We start from the raw sequence: 24,831 nt of genomic DNA, 5'->3' as shown, positions 1-24,831 counted from the left end.
AACACACGGAATTGACTTGCGCGAGCGCTGTCGTTTCTGGTTGGGAAGACAGTGGCCACCAAATTTGTGTTTTCTGCGGCAGAACCTTGTGGATGACCTGAAGTCGGAGCTGACTGGGAAGTTTGAGAAGTTAATCGTGGCCCTGATGAAGCCCTCCCGTGTCTACGACGCCTATGAACTGAAGCATGCTCTCAAGGTAACAGGGTGCACGCAAGGGCCATTCCGCCACGCGCAGAGCCACTTTATTTCGGTGGCTATCCTGTGTTTTACTTGACTCATTTCAGCGCAGGCTGCTCAGACAAAACCGTGGGAGTCAATAAGAAGTAAAGGGTGGACAGGCTTGACAAGGGTTTAGTCTTCCTGTATAGTTAAATTCAAAAATATTGCTTATAAGAACTCTAGTGTGCTGGATTATTTTACCTTCGTTTTATCCGTAGGCCTTGAAAATGTAACAGGGGGCTGGAGAGATGGCTCAGTAGTTAAGAGCACCGCCTGCTCTTCCTAAAGGTCCTGAGTTCAATTCCCAGCAACCACATGGTGGTCCACAATGTGATTTGATGCTCTCTTCTGGCCTACAGGTGTACATACAGGCAGAACACTGTATACATAATATATAAATAAATAAATGTTAAAAAGAGATTGTAACAGGTGAAATAGTTTAACTTTTGGAATAGAAGGGCGGAAGTGTTCTGCGTTGAAACATTTGCTGGGACAGCGGCAGGGAGAGGCTCGTCCTTCGTGGAGCAGAGAGGATACGCAGCTTGGGTGCTGCTCACATAGCGGAAGAATGGGATCCCCCAGTCAGGAGACTCCTTTTTGCTGAGTCCCTGTGACGTTCTGCAATTACAGTTTGTAGTAAACAGGGATCTCAGGCCCCAGAGAAGAGGGCTTCTTAACAGAATGCATCTCGAGCATTGTTAGCGGCTCGGCTCCTCCTAGAGGAATGAACTCAGGTATTTTAGTGTTTGAGTTTTTGCAAAGAGGCAGAAATAGAAGCCATGCTATCTTGAACAGACACGCCTAAGCGTACGTAGCCTTATTTCTGCTCATATGTTCTGATGTCGCAATGTAGACATGTCTTTTATAAGCGCAGAATGGAAATCAACTAAGATTATTTTTTCAGAAACACAGAAAGTGAATTCCAGAAAGTGGTCGCATTGTTAGCCATTTCTCTGTTCTGATGCTTGTGACCATCTGTTTAAGCATAAAGGCTTATTTTGGCTCATGCCCATAACTCCCTCGCCCTGAGGCTTTGGGCCTGTGGCCAGGCAGGAAGCCAGACAGAGAAGAGACAACTTTAAACACATCCACCAGTGACCTAAAGGCCTCACACCTCGGAATGATTTGGTTAGCACTCCCCTAGTGCCACTCTGGATACCAAACTGTTAATGCTTTTAGGGGACAAAATTAAAGACCTCACTTATTAGATAATAGTTTGTTAGAAAAGTCAACATTTTTTTCATTAGGAAAAATAAAAAGTAAAATAGAAATTAGATTGCTGAATTTCTTAACTCTAATAATAGACCACATACACAAAGAAATTCATGTTGTGTTGGATATTTTTGTAATTATGTAATCTGGATAACATCCAGGGAAGTAGCTTTCTTTCTTTCTGTCTGTCTGTCTGTCTTTTTATCTTATTGACATGTTTTCTCTTTTAAAAATAAATCTTTCAACAGGGAGCTGGGACAGATGAGAAAGTATTGACTGAAATTATTGCTTCAAGGACACCTAAAGAAATCAAGGAAATAAAGCAAGTTTATGAAGAAGGTAAATTTGGAATTTATCACCTGTTCTTTCTGACCCATGGATGTGGTCCTGTGTAGATACAGGCACCAATCAGTATGTGATTATTGAGTGAAAGAGCTGTAAGTTGGGCTCTTCTTCTTCTTCAGTAAAAAATAAACAACAACAAACCAATGAAGGAGCAAGCTCCTGTCTTTTCACTCCTAACAATTTTAGTAGTTGACAACACCCAAAGGGAGATGCGGTTTATTTTTGCCGTAAGATTTGCAGAAACTATAGGAATAGACAGACTTTTTCTATTCCACCAATATACATTTCTTCAAATAAATGCCATTTTATGTGAGATGGGAAGAGCTATGTAGGAGACATTTTGGGGAACGGGAAGAGAGACTGAGACCCTTTCCAGACTGGAGTTGCTAAAGCATGGAGAAAGGGAAATACACTGCTCAGCTGTCGGGCATGCTTGGTGAGTGCCCTGTGTTTGGGTTGTTATTTTAGTGTGCCCTGTTTGTGTGTGCGTGTGTGAAAACGAAGTCTGTGTTTCAGTCAGGTCCATATTCAGTGCTTTGAATGCAGTCAAGTCCATGAAAGGAAAGTGAAGGGAGGGGCAGCGGTCTGATCTCGGCAGGTTTCTCTGTCATTGACTCGGCCTGGGGCGTCTGACGGTGGTTGTGGCTCTCTCAAAGGAGTGGCTTATAGGATTTAGATGCGATGCTTTCAGCCCACTGGGTCAGAACAGTATGGCTGCTCCCTCTGTGGCAGAGGTGGTATCTCAACAGGGCAGTTTATCTGATGGAGCCTTCGGAGCTGTCCGTCTAAGGGTGCTGATAACTGGGACTGAGCATCTGTGCCGCAGCAATTGAGCATGTAAATGTGCATGCTGCGCCCTGCTCAGTGCGCTACCACAGCTCTTGTCCTCAATGGAGTTATATCAGTAGTTAAAGAGCGGTCGCATTTATAAAGTATTATATGTAAAAGTATGAATTCAGAAAGCAGACAGGAGGCAGAGGGCATCACAGCTTCAGGTCTTAGGAAAGGCTTCGTGATACAAAGGAGATAGTGGGATCCCAAGAGTAGGTGGCTTACTAAATATCCACTGGGAAATGCGTGGGAAAAAAGAGTGGATTGTATGTACATGAACGCACAGTGCTGCATTGCTTAGCCGTAAACGCAGAACGTCTGTCATTTGCAATAGCACAGGTCAACACGGAAGGCATTATGTTAAGTGAAACCAGCTGGGTGCAGGAAGACAAACACTGTGTGACCTCACTTGAGTAGACTCCAACCAAGTGATACAACAGATAAAGCTGTTAAGTAGAGAGTAACTTGGTGTTTGCCAAGGCTGGACAGGAGAGATGATCAAGGCGAGAGATGGTGGGAAGATGGTGTCCATGGGACAGTGAGGTAGGGTGGAAAAGTTCTGGGGATCTGCTTGTAGTAACGTGACCATTCATAGCACTATATTGTACACCTAACATTTCTAAGAACTAGATCTTAAGTGTTTCGCCATTCACAGAAAGCTACACGGTGGCACCAGTAAGTCTGTGGTAACCATTTCCCCGTGTGTCAAGCATGGTGCATGCCTTAAATACATACATGTTTTATTCACTCCTTGTACCTCAACAAACTGGGGAGGGAGGGACATGATGGGTTTTCAGTAGGTAAAGGTGACTTTGGTCTTCAGTGGCGTGGAGCATGGCTTGAGGAGAGTGGACTGAGAGATCTGATGGAGCCTCACTCTGGGGGAGGGCCGGTGCCTGACTGTTATGGAGATAAACTGCGCTAGGGAGGCAGCAGGCAGTTAGGGAATTCGCACGGCTGGATGAGGAGTCTGGCCTTGAGTCAGAGGTCTAACTGGCCAATGGAATGTAGGATGAACCGTTGGAGAAGAGAAGGAGATCTGAGTCCTGAGGTGTATTAGGTAGACAGCCCCGTAGGGAGGCAACCAGGAAGTTGTGTAGTAATTATGGCACCACTGAGGTGGCAGGGATGGCAAGCATGAAGAGCAAATCAGAGGAGCAAATGTTTGGGGGGGGGGATTTGGTGACTAGTCCCAGGTTTGGGAGCAGAGGAAGGAACCAGACGCCTCCGAAGTTCTACATCTGGGTAACTGGTTCCAATACACATGAAATAGAAGTGTTGGCATTTCGAAACATCCCTGCTTTCAGAGAAATGATTAAACACTGTAATACTTTATTTATAGCAAGAACACTTAAAATAGCAGTTTGGGAGTCCGCGAAAGGGTATACGAGTCAGGAGGTCTCTGCTCTACCCTTTCCTTATGACCTCCGGTTCAGTTGGAACCTGAGGCGGGGAGTTCATACTTTAAAATCTCATTGCTGTCTGTCAGAGGTAACGTAAGTGGTTCAAAGGAAATATATCATATTGGGGGGGAGATACCACCACACCATGCAAAGACAAGGATTCGAAGGAGGAAAAACATTGGTGGGAAAAAAATCACATAAAACATTTGAAGGAAGCAGAGTTTCAATTTAGGATTGTCATACTTCTGAAGCTTTACACTGCCACCCCCCCCCCCCACGTCTGCGTGTTACTAACTACGTTGGGGGGCATTATAAAGGGGCTGTCACAATTTAGTCTGGAGTGAATGCGTTTGGGGGAGGTTAATATAGCCTATTTTTAATCTGGCCACTCACTTACTGAATTTACCATCCGTCTCTAGTACACTGAGAGATGGCAAACAGAGGATTTTTGGTAATCAGATGTAACGGGTCTTCCTTCATGTCCTGTTCACTTGATTAATGGGGCAGGATTTCTCCAGTTGAGAGATGCTATTATTAACCAGTGTGAACCACTGTTTTTCAGAATATGGTTCCAGCCTGGAGGATGACGTGGTGGGGGATACCTCAGGGTTCTACCAGAGGATGCTGGTGGTCCTCCTTCAGGTACTGGTGGGGACATAACACAATTTGACTAAGGAGCTGGCTTGGGATGACCTGCCTGTATTGTTAAGGCCACTTAGAAGTCTTCTGGGAATTTCTGGTATGAGCAGGTTCCCACTGTTGACAGCTGCAGGCCTCAGAATATCTAAGTCAGAGTGTAAATAGCCAACACATTGGCTTTGTTTCAGGCAGCTGCATGCAGCACATTCGTCCATAGTACTTAGAAGCAGCAGGGCTTTGCTGGTGTGAGCTTCTGCTGTGGGGTAGTGTAGCATGTTGTGGGGTCTCTGTGATCTTAGCACAAGTATAGTTTCGCCAGAAGAGAAGGTGCCTGCACCCAGGCAGCAGGCTCTGAAGTCTGGTGTGTGATGTCATTTCTTACAGGCCAATAGAGACGATGATACGGCAATTGATGACGCTCAAGTTGAACAGGATGCTCAGGTGAGTGAAGTCTATTATATGGCAACTTTGGTGTGGCTTAGAAATAAAAAGAACTTATAGTAGTGAAAAAAATCACTATATGTATTTTAAGAACCTTCAAAAATGTTTTTTTGGGGGGAGTACACTTTTCTTATTTTGGGCTGGCTAACAAAATAGTTTTATCCCAAAGCTGAGGTAAAAATAAGCAAATTATATTGTAAGTTACCATTCACAAAATAGAAAAAAAAATTTTAAAAGCCTCACATTACCATTCTATTGCCGTGATGAAATAGGTCTCTTAGTAGGATAAAATAAGGAAAAAAATAAAGCATTTATGGTTTAAGTGGCATTTTATTATAAAAGATATGACAGGTTAGTTTATTTTAGCATTAAGAAATTCTCCGTGTTTCTTTTGGCAGAGCTTTAAACAGTTGGATGACTACTTTTAATCAGCTACTTTTTTTTATCAACTCCTAAATGAAATTTTTTTACTTCTGGGACTTTTGAATCCCAGTGCAATTTCATTGTGGTTAACAAAACAGCCAGACATAAGATATAAGCATTAGGAAACAATAAACAAGAGAGTTGAAACCTCGGTATTGGGCCTACAGGGCTTGGGTTCCTAGAACCACTCGCTGTAGTCCCGTCTCTGGTCACGGTTCACTTAAGGTGCCTTCGAAAAAGGGAGATCTGGTCGACCACTTTGCAGTTGCCAGCAGTGTGTCATCTGACTTTGCTCAGGAGGAGAACGTTATCTTACTAGGCTTCAATCGCTGTAGTGCCTACCTCACTGGAGACAAAAAAGGAGACATTTACTGGGGGGCTCACTGTACGGTATTTCATTCTTGCTCTGCCTCGTAAATGTCAGCGTACTGGGTCACCTTCCTGTCTGAGCCCTTCAGCCTTAGCCTTTCACTCCTCTCAGGATAAAGTCCAGGCCCCTGGGTGTGGTTTGTAAACCTCCTCATAACCCATGTCTTAGGCCAGCAGCCCCCCACTCCCCATCCCCCCTCAGTGTTCTTCGCTTCTCTTGTTCCTACCTCGTCTCTTCAAAGGTCATCCCTACTTCACATGTTTCCTACTTGGCCCTGTCTGACCTTCCAGGTTTGAGTCAGGGTGGCCCTCAGGCATCCCAGGCTTCCTGTTCCTGTCTCCCTGCCTCACACTAAAGCTGTCTGCCTGCCCGCCTGCCCGCTGCCCGCTGCCCGCCGCCCGCCTGCCCGCTGCCTGCCTGCCCGCTGCCCGCCTGCCTGCTGCCCGCCTGCTCTCCCGCCCACTGCCCGCTGCTCGCCCGCCCGCCTGCCCGCTGCCCGCTGCCCGCCGCCCGCCTGCCCGCTGCCCGCCGCCCGCCTGCCCGCTGCCCGCCTGCCCGCTGCTCGCCCACCTTTCCAGGGCGCAGTGTCGCTTTAGTTCCGGCCTCATCTACAGTGGTGCTGGCTTTCAGTCAGTAACTGATGCAGGAATAGGTGCTACACTCAGGTCCGCGAGGCCTTTCCCAACTATGAATAAGGGAAGCAGCCCAGGCCCTGATGAGTCATCGTGGAGCTCCAATCCCCAGCCTGGCTCTCTGACTCCAACCCCCTTTCCCTTCCACTAAACAGGGTTAGCTCCCCGCCCCGCTTTCCTATCATATGAAGAGTTTACTAAGTCAAAAGCTCAGATCCCACTAAACTCCACCTTCTTGTAGAGAAAGGGCAAGAACAGACCCCTCAAGTCATTATTCTCCCTCAGCTCGGAGCTTCGCTCATTTCAGAAGGCAGCATTGCTTTCCAGGCATGGATTCCTCTGGGCTTTCATGCAAGACAGCGTAGGTCTCATGTTCTTACTCTCAGAACCAGGAGCTCGGGGGAAGCTTTTCAGTGGTTACAGCATACAAAGCCAACTGTGGTCTCAGGTAACAGGGGCGAGATCTACATTAGGGCTCTGTGGGCAGACTGCCCAGCACAGCTGATGTAATCGCACGGTGCTGTTCGAGGGCTCAGGGACCTCACTGACTTCCCTCCTCACCATTTGTTGCCCGGAACTGCCTCTCACGTTTATGGGCTTGTAGATCCTGGGCTTCAGCTCGGATCCTACATGCCTTGGGGGCAGAGCAGGGCTCTCCTTCCCTCCCAGAACTCATGCTGTTCTCTGGGGACTGTGTTGATTACCCAGGCTGTGGACATGCCCCTTACCTGTCACATAGCAGATGTGGCCATTTAGAAGAACACTGAGAGTGCAATTTTGTATGTGTGAATATTGCCTTAGTGGGGTCGAGGGGTGTGGGGGACTTTAACATATCCTGATGGAACCCAGGTTTCCCTTTGCCATGACCAGGGGCCACGGAGAGCAAGCCACACTGTCCGAGTGCTCTTGAGTGTTCCAGCCTTTCGTAGACTGCTTCTCTTGGTTCTGGCCAGGGGCACGCCCCTTTGCCCCTTGTAGCAGGGCAGGGGGACTGTCTTCATTAGGAAGGACCTGTGTCTTGGTAGAGAGTAAGCCGAGGTAGTGAAAGAGCTTTTGTATAAACCTCTGAGGTTTTCTCCACTGATACCTGGCACCGCGGCAGGCCTGTTATCCCCGGAATCTGATAAGCCACCGTGAGTCATTCACTTGGGGACTGAACACACACACTCGATGCACCTTTTTATAATGTTAAATGTGCTGAGTTAATTTTCACCTTTTTAAATATGTCAAACTGACTCAATGTTTTGAGAGTGTTAAACCTGGTATTTACCATCGTTCTTGCCAAATGCTTGCTCTAGACACAAGATTGACCTCTCTGAGGAAGGACGGGGAAGGAAAGAGGACTCTGTTTATTTAGCACAAAGGTGTAGGAAAGGGTCTTATCTTTTAATTCTCTGGAGATAAAATTAAAAAGAAAATAGATGAAGACCGCTATAATCCATTGCTTGTGCCTACCAAGACCAAAGCCACAGGCAAGCTACTGTCATGTCTTATTCTGTATTTAGAGTGTCCTTGGGGCCAGAAGGCCTTCTGCAGGCAAATTGCATTCCTCTTAGCCCAACAGGGATCTGCTGCTAACTCAAAATAGTAACAAAAGTTATTGCCGAAAGATTGGCTACAGCTCAAGTGACCTCAGATTTCATAATGCTTGTGTGTAAGTTTCATAAGCTTGTACATGAACTTTGGCGAGCATTTATATTTTTTGACTGTCAGAAGTGAATATAGTACTCAGGCTGTGTCCACGGTCTTTACTAAGTGACCCGTGGATGCCGACCACTGTGCTATCTTGCATCATTGCAGCATTTTACCGTGGTCCGCATGGCTGTGTATGAAGGTAGCCTGTGACTGACTTGGCTTAAATCACAGGTACAAAGAGGAAATGGGGATTTTTGTCTGTCATGGGCTATAAACATGACAGCGGCTATAGGATGAGCAAAGTAAAACAAGACAACTTCTCACCAAGTTGCTTTTCAGTCCGTAAATCAGTGTTTAATAGTGAGATGAGAGAACTTTCCCTACCCACAGCATCTCTCCTGGAAGATGGGATATTCCAGGCAACATTTTGGAAAGATGAGCTCCCGTGTCATTTATGTACTTTGCATGTGACCCGTTAACTTGGTACACAAGCAGGCAGAGTCACTGTCCAGGAAGGGGTGGGGCGCTGGGAAACCGGAACAGTGACTGACTCATGGGACGCTTTGTTGTAGACTCTGTTCCGGGCTGGAGAGCTGAAGTGGGGAACGGATGAAGAAAAGTTTATAACCATCCTTGGGACACGCAGTGTGTCTCACTTGAGAAGAGGTAAGTAAAGTTGTTTGAGACAAATGATTTGGGAAATACTGAAAGTACATGCACAGGTCTGACCGGATGGATACCTTCCTTGGAGCAAAATCAGTCTTCACAATTTGATCTGGAGAAGTCTCAAAGGTCTTGACGTTGCTACTGTAGCTTTTGCAAAACTAGATGCCCTTAGCGATCCCTTCACTGTCAGATGGGGTGAGGGCGTCAGGCTCCAGACTGTTAGCTCAGTGAGTGTCTCACCAAGGAGTGTCTCACTGTAAGAATTCCCCTGCTCTTCTGACACTTCGTATGCATCCGTTCCGTTCATATGCCAGTGTCATTTTAGAGTAAATTCCGTAGCAAGTGACAAAAACCCTCCCCGTGGCTTTAACAGTTGTGCTTTATTTGACGTGGCTTATTTGGTAGGACCTCGTGTCTTTCTGTGTTCCTGCTGCACTGCCCTCTGTGCTCCTGTGTCCTATCTTATGCTTATTACCTCATCTCCACAAGATGGTTGCTGGGGCACCAAACATCATTTTCACAGCAAGAAGAGAAGGACAAGCTAAATTAGTTGATCAGCTTTTTTTTAGAAAGAAGGAAAAGGGCTTTTCAGAATCTTCTACAGCAGATTTACCTGTTGGTCTCACTAATTGCGACTAGAAGGGGGCCAAGAAATCAGCATTTATGAAACAATGTTTAGAAGCCAAGCATGGTTGCCTGTGCCTGAGTGTGGTCTCCACACTTAAGCCTACCACGATCTGCAGGCGTGCCACTGTCAAGGCTTACCCTTACTTGGAGTGTCCTTGTGGCAGAAGGCCATCTCCAGGCAATTGTGCTCCCTTTGGCTTAATGGAACCATCTGTTAAGGCAGTAACCAAACAGTATGACTGTGTGACATTGTAAAGATTGGCCACATCATAAGTGAGCTTTTGGAAGGCAGAGACAGGAGGACCGAAGCTGAGGCCAGTCTGTGGGACATCACAATGTCTGGTCACAACATAAACTGAATTTCAAAGTTACTAATTAACCACACTTGTTACAACACAAGCAAATCACCGCCCTAGGGCTTAGCACACTAAGGCTCTGAGTGCAGGGCTCTCACGGCGAGGCGGACAAGGAGGTGTCTGCTTGCACAGGCGACACCTGGTGAAACTCACAGCTTCTTTCCGAAGGAGTATTTTCTTCAGCCAGTAAGAAAGTGTGTTCTGCTTTGTTTCCTAGTGTTTGACAAGTACATGACAATATCAGGATTTCAGATTGAGGAAACCATTGACCGAGAGACGTCAGGGAACTTGGAGCAGCTGCTCCTGGCTGTTGGTAGGTGACTTCCGCAGTGTGTAACATCTGTTGTAATACGAAGTGATTTCATCCACTGGAGGCCAAATCTTAAAATAGTCCTCTTTCTTTGTGCGAAGTAGGGGAAAGGGGTGACATTAGATGAAGCCAGCTCCTGGGGTTTTTCCTGTGCAGAGTTTCTGTTGATGTTGCCAATTCAAGGCTTTCTTTCTTTCTTTCTTTCTTCCTTCTTTCCTTCCTTCCTTCCTTTCTTTCTTTCTCTTTCTTTCTTTCTTAAACCCAATTATATGGAAGAACTAAGAACATTAGCAGGGATTGGTTTTAAAACCACATTAAAAATAGTACGACGGCCCTGTGATGCTGTGGACATTATCACAGAGGCTGGCAGCTGCGGCTCGTCTCTGACACCTGTGGGGGTTTTAGAATTCTTTTGAATACTGTCCTCACAGCTTTTCATGCAGACTTGAGAAATTATCATCCGGCTAGGAAAAAAAATCCCTGTCTTTGATTTGACAGATTATGGGGTGGTAGTTGTTTTCAGGTTAAATAATTGTTTTAATTAAGTGCTCAGAATGACTGGTGAAGTGAGTTTGCAGGTGGCTGTGGTTTTTATACGTTCTCCAGAGCCTTAGGGCCCAGGAACTGGCTTCACACGGTCTGAAGGCAGCATCTGTCCGTCTGTCTGTCTGTTCTGAGCATTTGACCTGGAGCTCATTCAGGCCTTTTGTTTTCTGAAGCATGAGCAAAAGTTGCGCAAGAACCAACTTTAAAAAGTCACCTTCCGTCTGAACACACAACCAGTGAGCTAGAAGCGTGGCTCTTTGATGATGAAGGCACATAAGAAATCCATAGTTATTCTGAGCACTTAACTAAAACTTCAAATTATTTAACTCAAAAACAACCACCTTCTGTCACGTTAAAGATACAGATTCTTTTTTTTTTCTAGTCAGATGATAATTTCTCAGTCTGCATAAAAATCTATTTTTCTTAATCTTTGAAAAGGGACGATTAAGAAACCTCACGGCCGAAGGACTGTTGTTTTTGCATACTCTCGGCGTCCTTTGCTGAGTGCACTGGGGTCTGCACAGCCTTAGTCCACCTCAGCTGTGATGTGATAGAGTAAGATGCTCCTCTGGTAGCCTGGCCTGGTATCTGGACTGCAATGGATACATGCAGGTTGTTGATGTGAATTCTAAGCTTTAGTTTGGAGAATTAGGAGAGAGTACAGAAAGTCAGTCCAGGTGTTTCTGGAGATTAGAGTGGTGTTCTTGTTGGAACGGAAGCTTCCAAGCTACTTGTATAACTTAGCGGTGCTGAAGGCAGTGGCATGATAACCAGCCAGGTGCCAACAAAGACCTCAGAGAACAAAGGGGCACGGAGGAAAAGCCTCTCTCCGGTGCCTCTCTGAACCTGCACAGACCTCTGTGGGGAACCAAGCTAGTGTCTAAAAACATAGTTGGTGAGGGACCGCTGGCAGCCTGCAGGTGAGCCTGTATGCTGTGCATCCCATTCTTACGTCTAGAAGCAGGCTAAGAACACGAGACGTTGTTTGCATTTTGATTACATCATACCTCTCACGTCAGACTAGCTTTTGACAGTCCTATTATGTGTTTTCTCAGTGAAGTCTATTCGGAGCATACCTGCCTACCTTGCCGAGACCCTGTACTATGCTATGAAGGTGAGTGGACACCATGGCCTAATAAGTGTATCCTTGTCTCTCTCTGAGTGTGCCTGGGAATGGATGTCTTCATCAAACATGTAGCCTGTTTCTACCAAACGGGACTTAAGTGATTTACCTCAAACCGGGGCCATTTTGTTGCTGTTTGTGAAGTGTTAACACCTGTGAATTTTTCTCCTCTAAAGGGTGCTGGGACAGACGATCACACCCTCATCAGAGTGGTGGTGTCGAGGAGCGAGATTGACCTGTTTAACATCAGGAAGGAGTTTAGGAAGAACTTCGCCACCTCTCTGTATTCCATGATCAAGGTAGAGCTTTGTCTTGTGTTGGAAACGCAGAGCCAGCTTGGCCAGTATCCAGGAAATGAGTGAAAGAGTGCAGTTCCCGTGTTGAGCTGAAACTCTTAGTCATAGGATTAGAGTGAGGGGTTCTGAGGACGGGTAACGGGAGAGCTGAGTTGCAGACCCAAGGCTCTGCTCATCATTAGAATGTGTGCTTTTCTGTGTTCATCAGTTTCCGCTGTCTTTGTTAGCTCCTCCCTCTCCTCAGCTTTTCCTTCTTTGTTGCCTGTCATCGCTTTGTCTCTGGTGTCAGATCATATCTGCAATAAGGGACTAACTGAGGCAACACTGCCATCAGCATGAAACGGAAGTGCTCTGTGAGCTTGAAATCTGGTCCATGTGTAGAGTGGGGTTTCAGTCGAGCAAAAAGCTTTGGATTTAAGGTGTGGTGTGTGGAGTCTGGGCTGATGGTCGCTAGAGAGTCTGTGCACTTACAACACTAGCGTTTCACACATACGCATGTATGAGGCAAACTTGAGAAAAGTATGTGCTCTGCTTGTGTTGGAGGCAAAGCCACAGCACCCAGGTGGCCCTGCATGGCTCTGTTAGCCTGAGAGAAACTACCTGGGAGTCTGGAACGCTTGATGATTTAACATACTTGGAAAAGTTTCCTTGCCCTCTCAGTTTCTTGATGGAAGAACACACTCCACTGCCACTAAGAGAACGGCCCTCGAGGGGTAAAATTAGAAAGTTAAACTAAGTGGCCGTGGTAGGAATCTCCCTGTGTAACATTCCTGTTGTGAGAGTCATTCAGGGAAACCGCCCAGTCTGGAGAAAAGCCGCAGGAACACTCTCCAGGCCCAGCTATTTCTCCATCTTTTATTTCCTGTGGCTTCTGTGAGTCATCGAGCTAACAGAGTGCATTTGGGTTCCAGGGAGACACATCTGGGGACTACAAGAGAGCCTTGCTGCTGCTCTGTGGAGGAGAAGATGACTGAGGAGCTCCCTGGAGAGCCTGTGCCTGCTGCCCACCATCTGCTCCCTCCGGCACATGCACCTGCGCTCATACCTCCCCCCCCCTGTCCCCTCACCTCCGTCCCCCCCATCCCTGCCCCCCCCCCCCGTGCCTGCCACACTGCCTTACTAGCACTAGTATGCTAATGACCAAAGGTGCCATAGATCGGCCTTCTGTCTCCTCTCAAGGCTAACGTCTGAGTTGCTAATATTTTTTTAAAGCTTCGTTTATATTGAGTTGCTAACCATAATACCTTGATCGGAACCTCAGCCACGAAATTGTGAACTCCTGGAAATGCTGTCAGGCAAGCTTACTGCTCTATCAGACCTGCAAAATTATGATGTGTGTATCAAAACGATTGATGACGAATAAACATTCCCCTCCCTCTAAATCCTGTGTGGGTATGTGTTTAAAAAGTTTATTTAACAATGGAATCCTTTTGAAACCAGGCATTTGACAGGAGTATTAGTAAAAGCTAAGATTATAGTTGGCCTTGGGGTACTAAATATGCAGGACTGCAAACCAAACTTCCTAATGCAGTGAGATGAAGGAAGGGGAAAGGGTGGGGGGTTGGGGAAAGGTGCCCTAGTGGGGCATAGGTGTGTGTGTGTGTGTGTGTGTGTGTGTGTGTGTGTGTGTGTGTGTGTGTGTGTAATAGTTTCCTAGAGGGATGAAGGAGGGGGAGGGTCTCCTGGGAGAGATGAGGCAAGTCCCCTGGTGGGATGACGGAATGTAAAGAGGCTTCTTTTCCTCATCAGCTAAGGCAATGGTGCTGTGGTGCTTCTTACTAGCAGAAAACGTAATTTTTGCACAACCCAAAGTGTCAGAGTGCTAGCTTTTGCTTATAACTTTGCTCTTCACCTTTGTTATCTGTCCCTTTGAGATAATCACACAGTATGTTTTAGAAAGCGATTTCTTCAGCTCTTCTAATGCTTTTCTTTCAGTTTCCTGCATTCAGGGTGCCTTTTCAGTGGAGTTATTTTGTTATCTGTATACACTATATACTCATGGTATACAATGTTAATCTCCCTTCAAAGAATTTAAATAATAACAGCAATCTTTTCACAGCCTTCAGTGCTCTACAAAATAACCAAGGAAACTGTAAAATTTGTGTGTGTGATAGTATGAAGTTGGATTTCCCCCAAGCTCCATAGATCAGAGCCATGGCCCATTACACAAGCTGTGCAACAAAAGCTGGCTTGTTCAAGAGCTCTGAGCTGGGTATGGTGACTCACACCTGTAGCCCCAACACCAAGGAGCTTGAGGCAAAAGGACTGCTTGGAATTCTGGGCTACCCTGGGCTACAATATGAAAGCATATCATTGAAAGAAAAAAAACCTCATTTGGCTTTGAATAAAAGACTGGACATGCTCTACCATGTGCTGTATTTATTTAGTTTGTAATCCTTGCCAGGTCTTGCTGTGAATTCACAGTGAAAACAGTTTGCTTGTTTGTTTGATTTTCAGAACTAGATCATGTTCAAAGAGACTGAATCTAAATGAGAGCAGTGAGGGTATATAGTTCTGGGTAGAGACAGGCTCTGACCACACAGCGTGTGTGTGTGTGTGTGTGTGTGTGTGTGTGTGTGTGTGTGTGTGTGTGTATGTGTGTGTGGTGTGGAAACACCAGGCAGGAGGCAGGTTTTCAGCAACTGTTTTATCACAGAGCGATACCCCTGCCAGAATCATGAAAACTCCACAGAACTGGTGCATAAATAGCCTGATGAGTAAAGAACCAAGCCGGATTTTGAAACAAATATGGACACTTAGGTTCTTTCCAATCTTTTGCTTAAAGTGCTGTCACAACCCAGAACCTTGTGCACTTGCCATTCCTAAATGACTGCTGATAGGAACAGTGCCCAGAAGAGGTAGGTCCTAGTTTACTGTACAACAATGCAGCTCCTTTTAAAAGTAACTTGTGTAACGATAACTGGGCATTCCAATCGTTGAGGGAAAAGATAAGATTAGTTCTGAACTTCCTCTATTCAGTTAAGTCTTAGTCATTATATCACCATTAAGACCGTTCCTCAGGTTGCCTATTCGAGTCTCTACAAGTAGATGCTGGGATGGAGTGAGGGATGCAGAAGGCTCACGGAAGGAAGAAGGCAGGAAGCCAAATTGGTCAGGTACCAGATGGCTTTTCTGACCTCAAAAGTGCCTGTTAACAGAATGTGTGGCTTGGGCCACAGTCCCCTGAGAGAGGTCTGTTGTAGGAGGGCCTGGCCTATCTGTACCTCATGCCTAGTTACTGGTTAGGTGTCTGCTGCTAAGGAATGACTTCAACCTGAAAGCTGAGAGGATGCTGAAGGAACCATTAGGATTTGTCAGCAGCTTCTTCAAAGTATAGGCCTGGAGCCCTCCTCAAAATGGGCCCTGTTAGGGCAGGCCCGTTTCTGCTGCAACAGCCTGGAAGTGGAAAGTCAGTCTGTCCATCACCCCAAACCCAAGAGCTGTAAGAGAAAAGATGCTTAGTTTTAACTGCCTAAAACCAAAAGTTCCTGCATGACGGAAGAGGGGGAGTTGTGGTGATTTGAACGAGACTGGCCCCAGAGAGTCACATAGTTGAATGCTTATTTCCCAGTTGGTAAACTGCTTAGGAGCTGTGGCCTCCTTGCAGGAGGTGAGTCACCAGGGGTGGGCTTTGAGGTTTCAAGAACCCAGGCCAAGCCCAGTCTCCGCCTCAGTGTTGTGGGTCAGATGTAAGCTCTCAGCTGCTCTTCCTATGCCATGCCTGGCTGCCTGCTGCCATGCTCCCAGCCACGGTGGTCACGGACACACCCTCTGACTCAGTAGGCAAGCCCCAAATTGCTTTGGTCATGGTGTCCCTTCAGAGCAAACGGAAAGTAAGACAAAAGAGTAGAGAGAGGGAGGGTACAAAAGATGGAGGAAAGGTAAAATGCCATCATGAGTCCAACAGTATGTAAAAGAGGAGAAAAATGAGACATACTTAGTTTATATGACAAAGAGCTTAGTATACAGATAGTGCCTAGAAAGCAAAAGAGCAAAGCCAAGTATGGTGGCAAACACTTGTAATCTGAGCTCTTAGGGTGCTGAGAAAGGACTGGGCCTCATAACAGGACCCTGCCTCAGAAAAAGCCGCTACTATAATGAAAAACTAAAAAGAAATGGTTTTCATAGTAAGAACTATAAATGTGCCTTTTGCACATGGAAGATGCTTAAAGCTCCTAACAAGGGACACAGATCCAAGTTACATATAAAAAAAAAAATCTCTCTCTGCCAGGAATTATCAGGATTGTAAGGAATTCAAAAGCTAGATGGCACAATGCCGTCAGCAGCCTGCTAAAGGAGGGGCTGTGAGCCAACATGCATGGGCAGTATTTACAAAGCCACAAAAGCATTGACCGTCCACCCTCCAACAGCGCTCTGGGCACTTGTCCACTATCCATTTATCAATGCTGCACACCCAACGTTCTTATCATGACAGTTTATTTTAGCAAAAGTTTAGGAATAACCTATATAACCATCCATATAGTTGACTACTTAATTAACTAGTGCATGGAGCTTATAGTAGTTTTCTCTGTATGTATGTCATAGCAGGGTCTCCAAGACCCTTAGTGGGGAATTAGGTTTCAGGGTTCAGAACAGTTCAGAACAGTGTCCATAACTTTCCCTGACTCGTGTTTGAGCAGTAGGAGGCAAGGAAGGGACTAAAAACCTCTATTAGCTTATATCTATATGAAGCGATGCTGAAAAGATACTTGAGGCATGCATTAAATTGTTTGGCCATCAGCAAGGAGAGCATCAATGTAGTTTGCCACAATAGCGCTTGTTCAAGCCCATTTGCAGGGGAACAGTCTTCAGGCCATAAAAATCCCTGAGGAGAAAGCTGTGACGGACATTTTCTGCACACACTGTCAACACCCACACATGGACCAGAGGAAGGCTTTGCCTTACTGTGACAGGTACCTAAGAAAACCACTTTTAAAAGATTTTGTGCTTATTCAGAGCTTTCATTCCACAGTCAATTGGCAGTTGCTCTTGGACCCAAGGAACCCAGTACACTATAGTGAGAGTGAGTGACAGAGGAAACTGTGCACCGTATTGCCACATAATGTGGAAGGGAAGGGCCAGAATCTCACGTTCTCATTAAGAGTACACACCCCTGTGACCTAGCTAACATTAGACCCCACTTTGTAGAGGTTCCTTATATACAGATAGCACCACACGCTGGTGTCCAAACATCTAGCGTATGGGCCTTTAAGGAACATTTCAGACCCAACTCTAGGAAGCAAGAAAGTTCCCCCATGCTAATGTGTAAAACAGTCTATTTAGTGTGGCATGTAGTTTCTAAATAATGTTTGTTAATTAGAAATGTAAAAAGCAGGATAAGAAACTTAAATATAGCATTGTCTCTGTTATGTTAAGGGTTTGTTTTTGTTTTTGTTTTTTTGTTTTTGGTTTTTTTTTTTTTTGGTCACAAGCAGTTTTGTCTAACAGTTGAGTCCACTATATGTCTCCAGGAGAAAAGTGATCTTTGTGCAAACTCTCCGGGATAAGCAGACCACCCAGATGCCAGCAGGTGCCCAGGTCACTGTAAGTTGCTTTTTATGAAGCAAAAAGAGAAGTTTGCTTTACTAATTCTTAAAAAACAAAAACAAAAACAAAAACAAAAAAAACCCTTAACTAAGGTCCTCCATTCCTGGCCCACAGCTTGGCCTGCATCCCCAGAGGCCTGCTGACATTGGAAAAGACAGGTGAGATCCTCCAAGCCCCAGTCCTCTACCTGCTGGGTGCCCCTGGGCAAGTCCAGCAACAGAGAGCTATGCCCTGTCCACGATGCACTCCATCTCCTGGGCTGCCATCAGGGGCCACCAGCATTCCCAACAGAGGTAAACTGCACCTGCTCCCTGGGGATCCACAACACTGCCTGCATTACATGAAGCCTGCCAACACCAGATCAGTGTGAATTAAAACTGGACTTCAACAACAACAGAAACAACAAAAAGCCTACAAACCTATGGAAACTTAATAACTCCTTATGCAATGACAACTGGGTCAGGGAAGAAATAAAAGGATGAGAGACTATAGAATTCAATAAAAATTGAAGGCACAAAATATCCAAACTTATGGGACACAATGAAATCAGAGAGAAAGTATCCAAATTTAAAAAAAAATCAGAAATGAAAAGGGGCATATAACAACAGACACTGAAGAAATCATTAGGTTTTACTTCAAAACACGTACTCTACAAAATTGGAAAATCTAAATGAAACAGACGATTTTCTTGATAGATACCACTAACCAACTTTATTCATTTTTAATTTTATTTTAATTTACTTTTTTTGTTTTTCGAGACAGGGTCTCTCTGTGTTAGCCTTGGCTGTCCTGGACTCCCTTTGTAAACCAAGCTGGCCTTGAACTCACAAAGATCTGTCTGCCGGTGCCTCTCAAGTGCTAGGATTAAAAGCATGTGCCACCACACCTGGCTCCACTAACCAACTTTAAATCAAAATCAGGTAAAGAATTGAAAGTCTCCCAGCCAAAAAAAAAAAAAAAAGTTCAGGACCAGATGTTGTTTTAAAAGAAAATCCCAATTATTCTATTATACCAATAAAGACCAATAAAGATGGTGGAGTGAAAACATGCTAGCTCAGAGAGGTAGAGAAAGCACCCAGCTGACCTTCCTACTCAGCTCACATCCTGATGGAAAAGGCCCAAAATGCTCACTAGGTCAGTTGCCAGCCAGGAGGAAAAGGCAAAAACAAAACAAAACAAAACAAAATAAAATCAACAACAAAACAAAACAAAAACCCCCAAGGCTAAAGGCTTATCATCTCAAAGCTTAAAAAGCCCCCAAAGCCAAAGGCTAAGGAGCCAAAGCACTCAAGAGCTGAAGAGCTAAAGGCTAAGGAGTCCAAGAACTCCCACAACTCCCACTGCTCCACGCTGCCTTCATTACCCCTCAAAGGCCCTCCTACTCTTTAATCCCTGTCAGCTGGTTTCTTGTTCTAGGTGAACTTTATTAAATCTTGTATCCAGAAAGCTTTTGAATTAAAGGTGTGTGTGTTAGGACTCAACAGCACCAAACAAAGGATAGGTTTTTCTATTTCACAACCTCAGGGATCACAATGGAATCAAATATCCTGTAACAGCCAGATGGGTTCAGCCCAGAATTCTAACAGACTTTGAAAGAAGAGCTAACACTAATACTCCTCAAATTATTCCACAAAACAGAAACAAAAGGAACATTGCCAAAACTGTTCTATGAGGCCACAGTTACCCTGGTACCTAAACCACACAAAGACTCAACAAAGAGAATTTTAGACCAATCTCCCTTATGAACAGTGATGCAAAAATACTCAGAAAATACTTGCAAATCGAATCCAAGAACACATCAAAGATATCATCCATCATGATCAAGTAGGCTTCACCCCAGGGATGCAGGTTCAATATACAAAAAGCCATCAACGTAATCTACCATATAAACAATCTGAGAGAAAAAAAAAACACACACACACACACACACCACATGGCCATCTCACTAGATGCATAAAAAGCCTTTGACAAAATCCAATACCCATTCAGGCTTAAAGTTTTGGAGAGATCAGGGGTACAAGCCACATATGTAAACACAATAAAGGCTATATACAGCAAGCCTATAGCCAACATCGAGTTAAATGGAGAGAAACTTAAAACATTTTCCCTAAAATCAGGGACAAGACAAGGCTGCCTGCTCTCTCCATACCTATTTAACATAGTACTTGTTAGCTAGAACAATGAGACAACTAAAGAAGATCAAGGGGAATGCAAATTGGAAAGGAAGAAGTCAAAGTATTGCCATTCACAGATGGTATGATACTATGTATAGATGACCCCCAAAAAAAATCTGCCAGGGAACTCCTACAGCTGATACCAGTAAAGTCGCTGGATACACAGTTAACTAAAAATAAAAATAAACAAATGAACAAATCAGGAGCCCTCTTATATACATACAATAAATGGTCTGAGAAAGAAATTAGGGAAACAACACTCTTCACAATAGTCACAAATAATATAAAATATCTTGGTGTAACTCTAATCAACCTAGTGAAATACCTGTGTGACAAGAAATTCGAGACTCTGAAGGAAGAAATTGAAGAAGATATCAGAAGAATGAAAGATCTCCCATGCTCGTGGATCGGTAGGATTAACATAGTGAAATTCACCATCTTACCAAAAGCAAACTACAGATTCAATGCAATTCCCATCAAAATAGCAATATAATGATTATTACTTTGGGGGAGGGGTTTCGAGACAGAGTTTCTCCGTGTTAGCCTTGGCTGTCCTAGACTTGCTTTGTAGACCAGGCTGACCTAAAACTCAAGACCCAGCTGCCTCTGCCTTGCAAGTGCTGGGATTAAAGACATGCACCGCTGCAGGCGGCTCCAATGCAGGCTGGTCCTCATGTGGGGCCTCTAACACAGGAGCTGAGGTGTTTTCTCACTCTGTAGCCTTCCTTTGGGTCACTTTCCCTTAACTAGTTGTACCGGCTCAATAGAAGAAGATGTGCCCACTCATACTTGATTTATCAAGGGAGGTTGCTATCTGTGGGAGGCCTCCCCTATTCTGAGAAGAAAGGGAGGGGGCATACAAGGAGAGTGGAGGAGAGGGAGGGAGGGATGGGAGGAAAGGAGGAAGGGGAAGTATTGGTTGGTATGTAAATAAATAAATAAGTAAATTAGTTAATAAAAATATTTTAAAATGTATTCTTTGAAAACTTCATACGTGTTTTATTTTTGTTACATTCAACCCGTCATACTTTTAAACGCCCCTCTGAACCGCTTCTTCAATAAGTAGTACCCTTCCCACTTCATGGCTTTTTAAAATGACTGGATTGATTGGATCTAATGATCTAAAACGAGCTTCACCAGAGCTGCTTGAATGAACGTGGAACACGAACAACTTGGCAGTGAGTAGTACACACACAACTGAAGAAAAACCGAACCATCCCCAGCTGCCATCAACTGCTAAGTGCGCTGTAGCTGGGGGCGGGCTCTGATCTTGTACAGCAAATGCAGCCGTTAGTAGTTTTCTTCTTGTTACACCTAGGGACCATATGGTGACCTTCAGTTTGAATCTCAGTGTTTTCATTCAACAAGATCCCTCTGTCTTCTTTACTTCCTCAGTTTTTTTTTCCTAAAATGGTAGAACCTTTTTACTTCCATAGCCATATGTATATGTAAATAGCAATAGATGTATATATCTACCACCAGTCTGGCAACTTAAAATAACAGAAATTATTTTCTTGCACGTCTGCAGGCAATAAGCCCAGAATTCCCTTCCCTGGGCTGAAGTGCTGGCGCTGGCAGGGCTGAGTGTGTGCCTATCTAGAGCTGCTGCAGGGCTCTCTCCTCAGCTCCTCCTTTCACTCTCTGCTCCACTGTAACAGCGCTTGCCCGGTGCCCAGCCATCGGGGCTCTGCTTTCTACTATTTAGTCTCTTCAACTCTGCTCCCTCCATCCCTTTTTCTTTTTGAAGACCCCTTCTGGTGACATTTAACCCCACTGGATAATCCATGAACAATGTCCTTCTTCTCAAGATCACATTTGCAGAGGTATCTTTTGTAATCTGAAGTCTCCGTTCCACCAGCTTCAGGAATTAAGGCAGATCCTGCTGCAACTCACCACGGAACACAAGCACCTTCATTTTGTGTCAGGAGCATGAATCTCCATTTGTAACCATAAAAGCAACTCTGTCAACTTCTGCATCACAGTGGAAGTGGAGCCTCCAGATCACACGGCTTTGGCTATTAATTTAGTTGATGTAACTAGGAGGATCATTTTGTTATGATTTGCAAATTATACCTAATTTAAAATTTCAAAAACCTCTTGGTCAAGTGTCCTATTTCTTTGTTCTCTGTGTCTGTATGTGTTTGTGTGGTGTGTCAGTGTTTTGCTGTGAATGTGTGCGGTCTGTCTTTGTGATGTGTGTGTTTGTGTGTGTGTGTGTGTTTGTGTGTGTGTGTGTGAGAGAGAGAGAGAGAAAGAGAGAGAGGGGGGGAGATGGTGAGGGAGACAGAGGGAGAGGAGAGGTGGAAGAGAAGGAGAGAGAGAGAGAGAGAGAGAGAGAGAGAGAGAGAGAGAGAGATGACAAAGAGAAAGAGAGGGTGAGGGAGATGGAGGGAGGCAGATAGAGACAGAAAGACAGAGAGACGTGTGTGTGTGTGTGTGTGTGTGTGTGTGTGTGTGTGTGTGTGTGTGTGTGTGTGTGTATAGGAGGGTGTTTTCCTAACATCTGTTCATTCTACCTTGTGTCCACTGGGTGGTGCTGTTGCCATGAATTTACTTCTATCACCTTCAAACTTCTCTTCTAATCGGACCTTTCGGAAACTTGAATACAGTTGAAAGGTATTCTTCCACACTCTTCATTGCCTCACAGTTATACCCTGATCTAAACTTTAATCCATGACTCTCCGTTGCAGTGATTTGGACGTGTGCTGTTTTGCCAGTTGGGCTATTCAGTTTTGTTCTCCCACTGTTCTTAGCACCAGTTGCTGCATTTGGATCCCAGAAATTGCTTGGGTTTGTTGTTGTTGTTGTTGTTTATTTGGGTGATTATTTGTTTGTTTCTTTGTTTGAGACAGAATCTCTTTGTGTTCTAGGTTGGCCTTGAACTCTTGATCCTCTTGCTTCTACCTCTTGAGTGTTGGAATTATAGGCATGTGACACTATACTAAGCTATGGCTCCTTGCCACACCCGTCTCTGTGTGTGTGTCTCTATCTCTCCTTCTCCCTCCCTACCATGGTGTGTGTGTGTGTGTGTGTGTGTGTGTGTGTGTACCATATACATATGCAAAGAACAACCTCAGCCAGCTGTCATTCCTCAGGGGCCGTCTCCTTGGCCGTCTCCTTTTTTGTTGTTTTGAGACAGGATCTGTCACTGCCCTGGAACTCACTGAGTAGATTAGGCTAGCCAGCCATTAGTACCGGGGTAGTACTGAGGGTGGAATTTTAGCAATCTGTGTCTAACTGAGCCTAGTATATAATTTCATTTCCCTTCTTGCCCACTCATTGGCACCCTCACGTCACCCGCCTTAGCAGTTTCTTCAGTGTTTGTAGTAGCCAAGTCAGTGGGAAGTCTATGGCTTCTTCATGATGATGTTCATCCTGGGCCTGCTTTCCTGGAGCCTTATGCTTTGGTTGGATTGATTTATCTCTCAACATGCCACACACCTGTCATGCTGGGGCCTCTGGATGTCACTATTTGGTGGCTTCACTCCCAGGGAGTGCCCTGGTGTTCATAGAGCAGTCTTTTAGAGATGGCACCTTTCCCCGCTTAGCCTCTTTCCTCCTTCTTCCCTTTCCTCCTCTTCTCCTCCGACCAGAGCTCCTCTGACTTAGCTGAGGGGATGGTCTCAGCTCCTTGGTCAGCTCCGTGTGCTCACTGTATAATATTGGGGCGTTCAATCGACTCTTCTGTCTAGGACACCACTTATTCTCCTCACCATTATGCTGTTGGGGGTACGTGAGGGACAGCTGCCTGTCACTTGCAGCCTCTTCTCTGTGTGCTTGAGCAACAGCTTTCTCCTTCTGCTTTGCTTCCTCGGAAATTTGATGACATGCCTCTGTGCCAGTGGTTTCTCTACCACCGTCTTTGATGTAAGAATCTGGGTTTACTCTCAATTTAGTGGCCTGTGCAGTTTGCTGCTTAGACTTCTGTCTTAGGGCTTTACTGCCACGAGAAGACACCATGACCATGGCGAGTCTTACAAAGGGAAACATCTCAATAGGGTTGGTTGGCTTACAGTTCAGAGATTTAGTCCATTACTGTTATGGTGGGAAACATGCCAGCATGCCAGCAGATGAGACGTGGTGCTGGAGAAGGAGCCGAGAGTTCTATGTCTTGAGCCACTGGCAACAGAGACAAAAGTGATGTTAAGCCTAGCTTGAGCCTCTGAGATCTCAAGCCTGACCCCACAGTGACTCCACGTTTCCTCCAACAAGGCTATGCCTACTCCAGTAAGGCTACGCTACTCCATCAAGGCCATTACCCATGGGTCAAGCATTCAAACTCATGAGTCTATAAGGGCCATTCCTATTCAAACCACCATAACTAGTGTCTTGAATAGAATATTCGAAGAGCTGAGGTGGCCACTGGCTACCTTCTGAGCTCCTCTGCTACCCTCTCCCAATTCCGATGCCCCTGCCAGGCCTTTGGTGTGACTCAGCCCTCCTCCTGTCACTGAATGCTATCTTGATGTAAAAAACACAGTGTTAAATCGCTGGGCCTCTCTCTGAGATGACCAGTGGGTGTCCTGACTCATCTTTGGCCCCAGATCAGTCCTAGGGTCATAGGACTCCCCTCCCATGTTCCTCCCCAGTCCATTTGTTCCTGGGTCACCATCTGAATCAGCATCAACTCTTTCCATGAAACTAGAAATCACCACCTCAGAACCCCTGTGATGGCACAGTGTGCCTCCTTGGGACAGATTGCTGCTCATCTCCTCTGAGGTGGTCTTCAGTTTAGTCCACTTCCATGTGGCCCTAGCCCTGTGGACTTTCTGTTGCAAGCTCACTTTTTTTTTCTTCCAAGCTGCATTCCCAACACTTTTCATTCATTGTTCCTAGCTTTTGCTCCTTCCTTCCTAGACCAGATTGCTCAGAGGGGCTCAGAAATAGGTCACAGTCGCACATGCCAAGATACTCCACTCTGCTGATGTCTGAGCATTTGCATTCCTTGAAGTGCACAAGTTAAAATCCTAATCCCCAAAGGGTTATGGTGTTGGGAGCTGATCCCTCATAAAATAGGCCCAAGAAACTTAGGCTCC

The 24,831-nt window shown here is 45.3% G+C and overlaps 1 protein-coding gene across 1 annotated transcript in view; it reads left to right on the top strand.

The window, feature by feature from the left end:
• ANXA5 (annexin A5) overlaps positions 1-13,456 on the top strand; it is a 28,717-nt gene extending 15,261 nt beyond the window's left edge. The window contains exons 5-13 of the mRNA XM_084769338.1: positions 83-196; positions 1,680-1,770; positions 4,573-4,652; positions 5,034-5,090; positions 8,723-8,816; positions 10,017-10,112; positions 11,711-11,769; positions 11,955-12,077; positions 12,986-13,456. Of these exons, the coding sequence (XP_084625464.1) occupies positions 83-196; positions 1,680-1,770; positions 4,573-4,652; positions 5,034-5,090; positions 8,723-8,816; positions 10,017-10,112; positions 11,711-11,769; positions 11,955-12,077; positions 12,986-13,048 (777 nt within the window). The 3' untranslated portion in view covers positions 13,049-13,456. The remainder of the gene's footprint in view (positions 1-82; positions 197-1,679; positions 1,771-4,572; positions 4,653-5,033; positions 5,091-8,722; positions 8,817-10,016; positions 10,113-11,710; positions 11,770-11,954; positions 12,078-12,985) is intronic.
• Positions 13,457-24,831: the final 11,375 nt, after the last annotated feature.

The sequence above is a fragment of the Acomys minous genome (assembly GCF_964271855.1).
Source record: "Acomys minous genome assembly, chromosome: 19".
Classification (NCBI taxonomy): domain Eukaryota; kingdom Metazoa; phylum Chordata; class Mammalia; order Rodentia; family Muridae; genus Acomys; species Acomys minous.
Note: the sequence above shows the minus strand (reverse complement) of the source record. Positions and strands in the feature narration are given on the sequence as shown.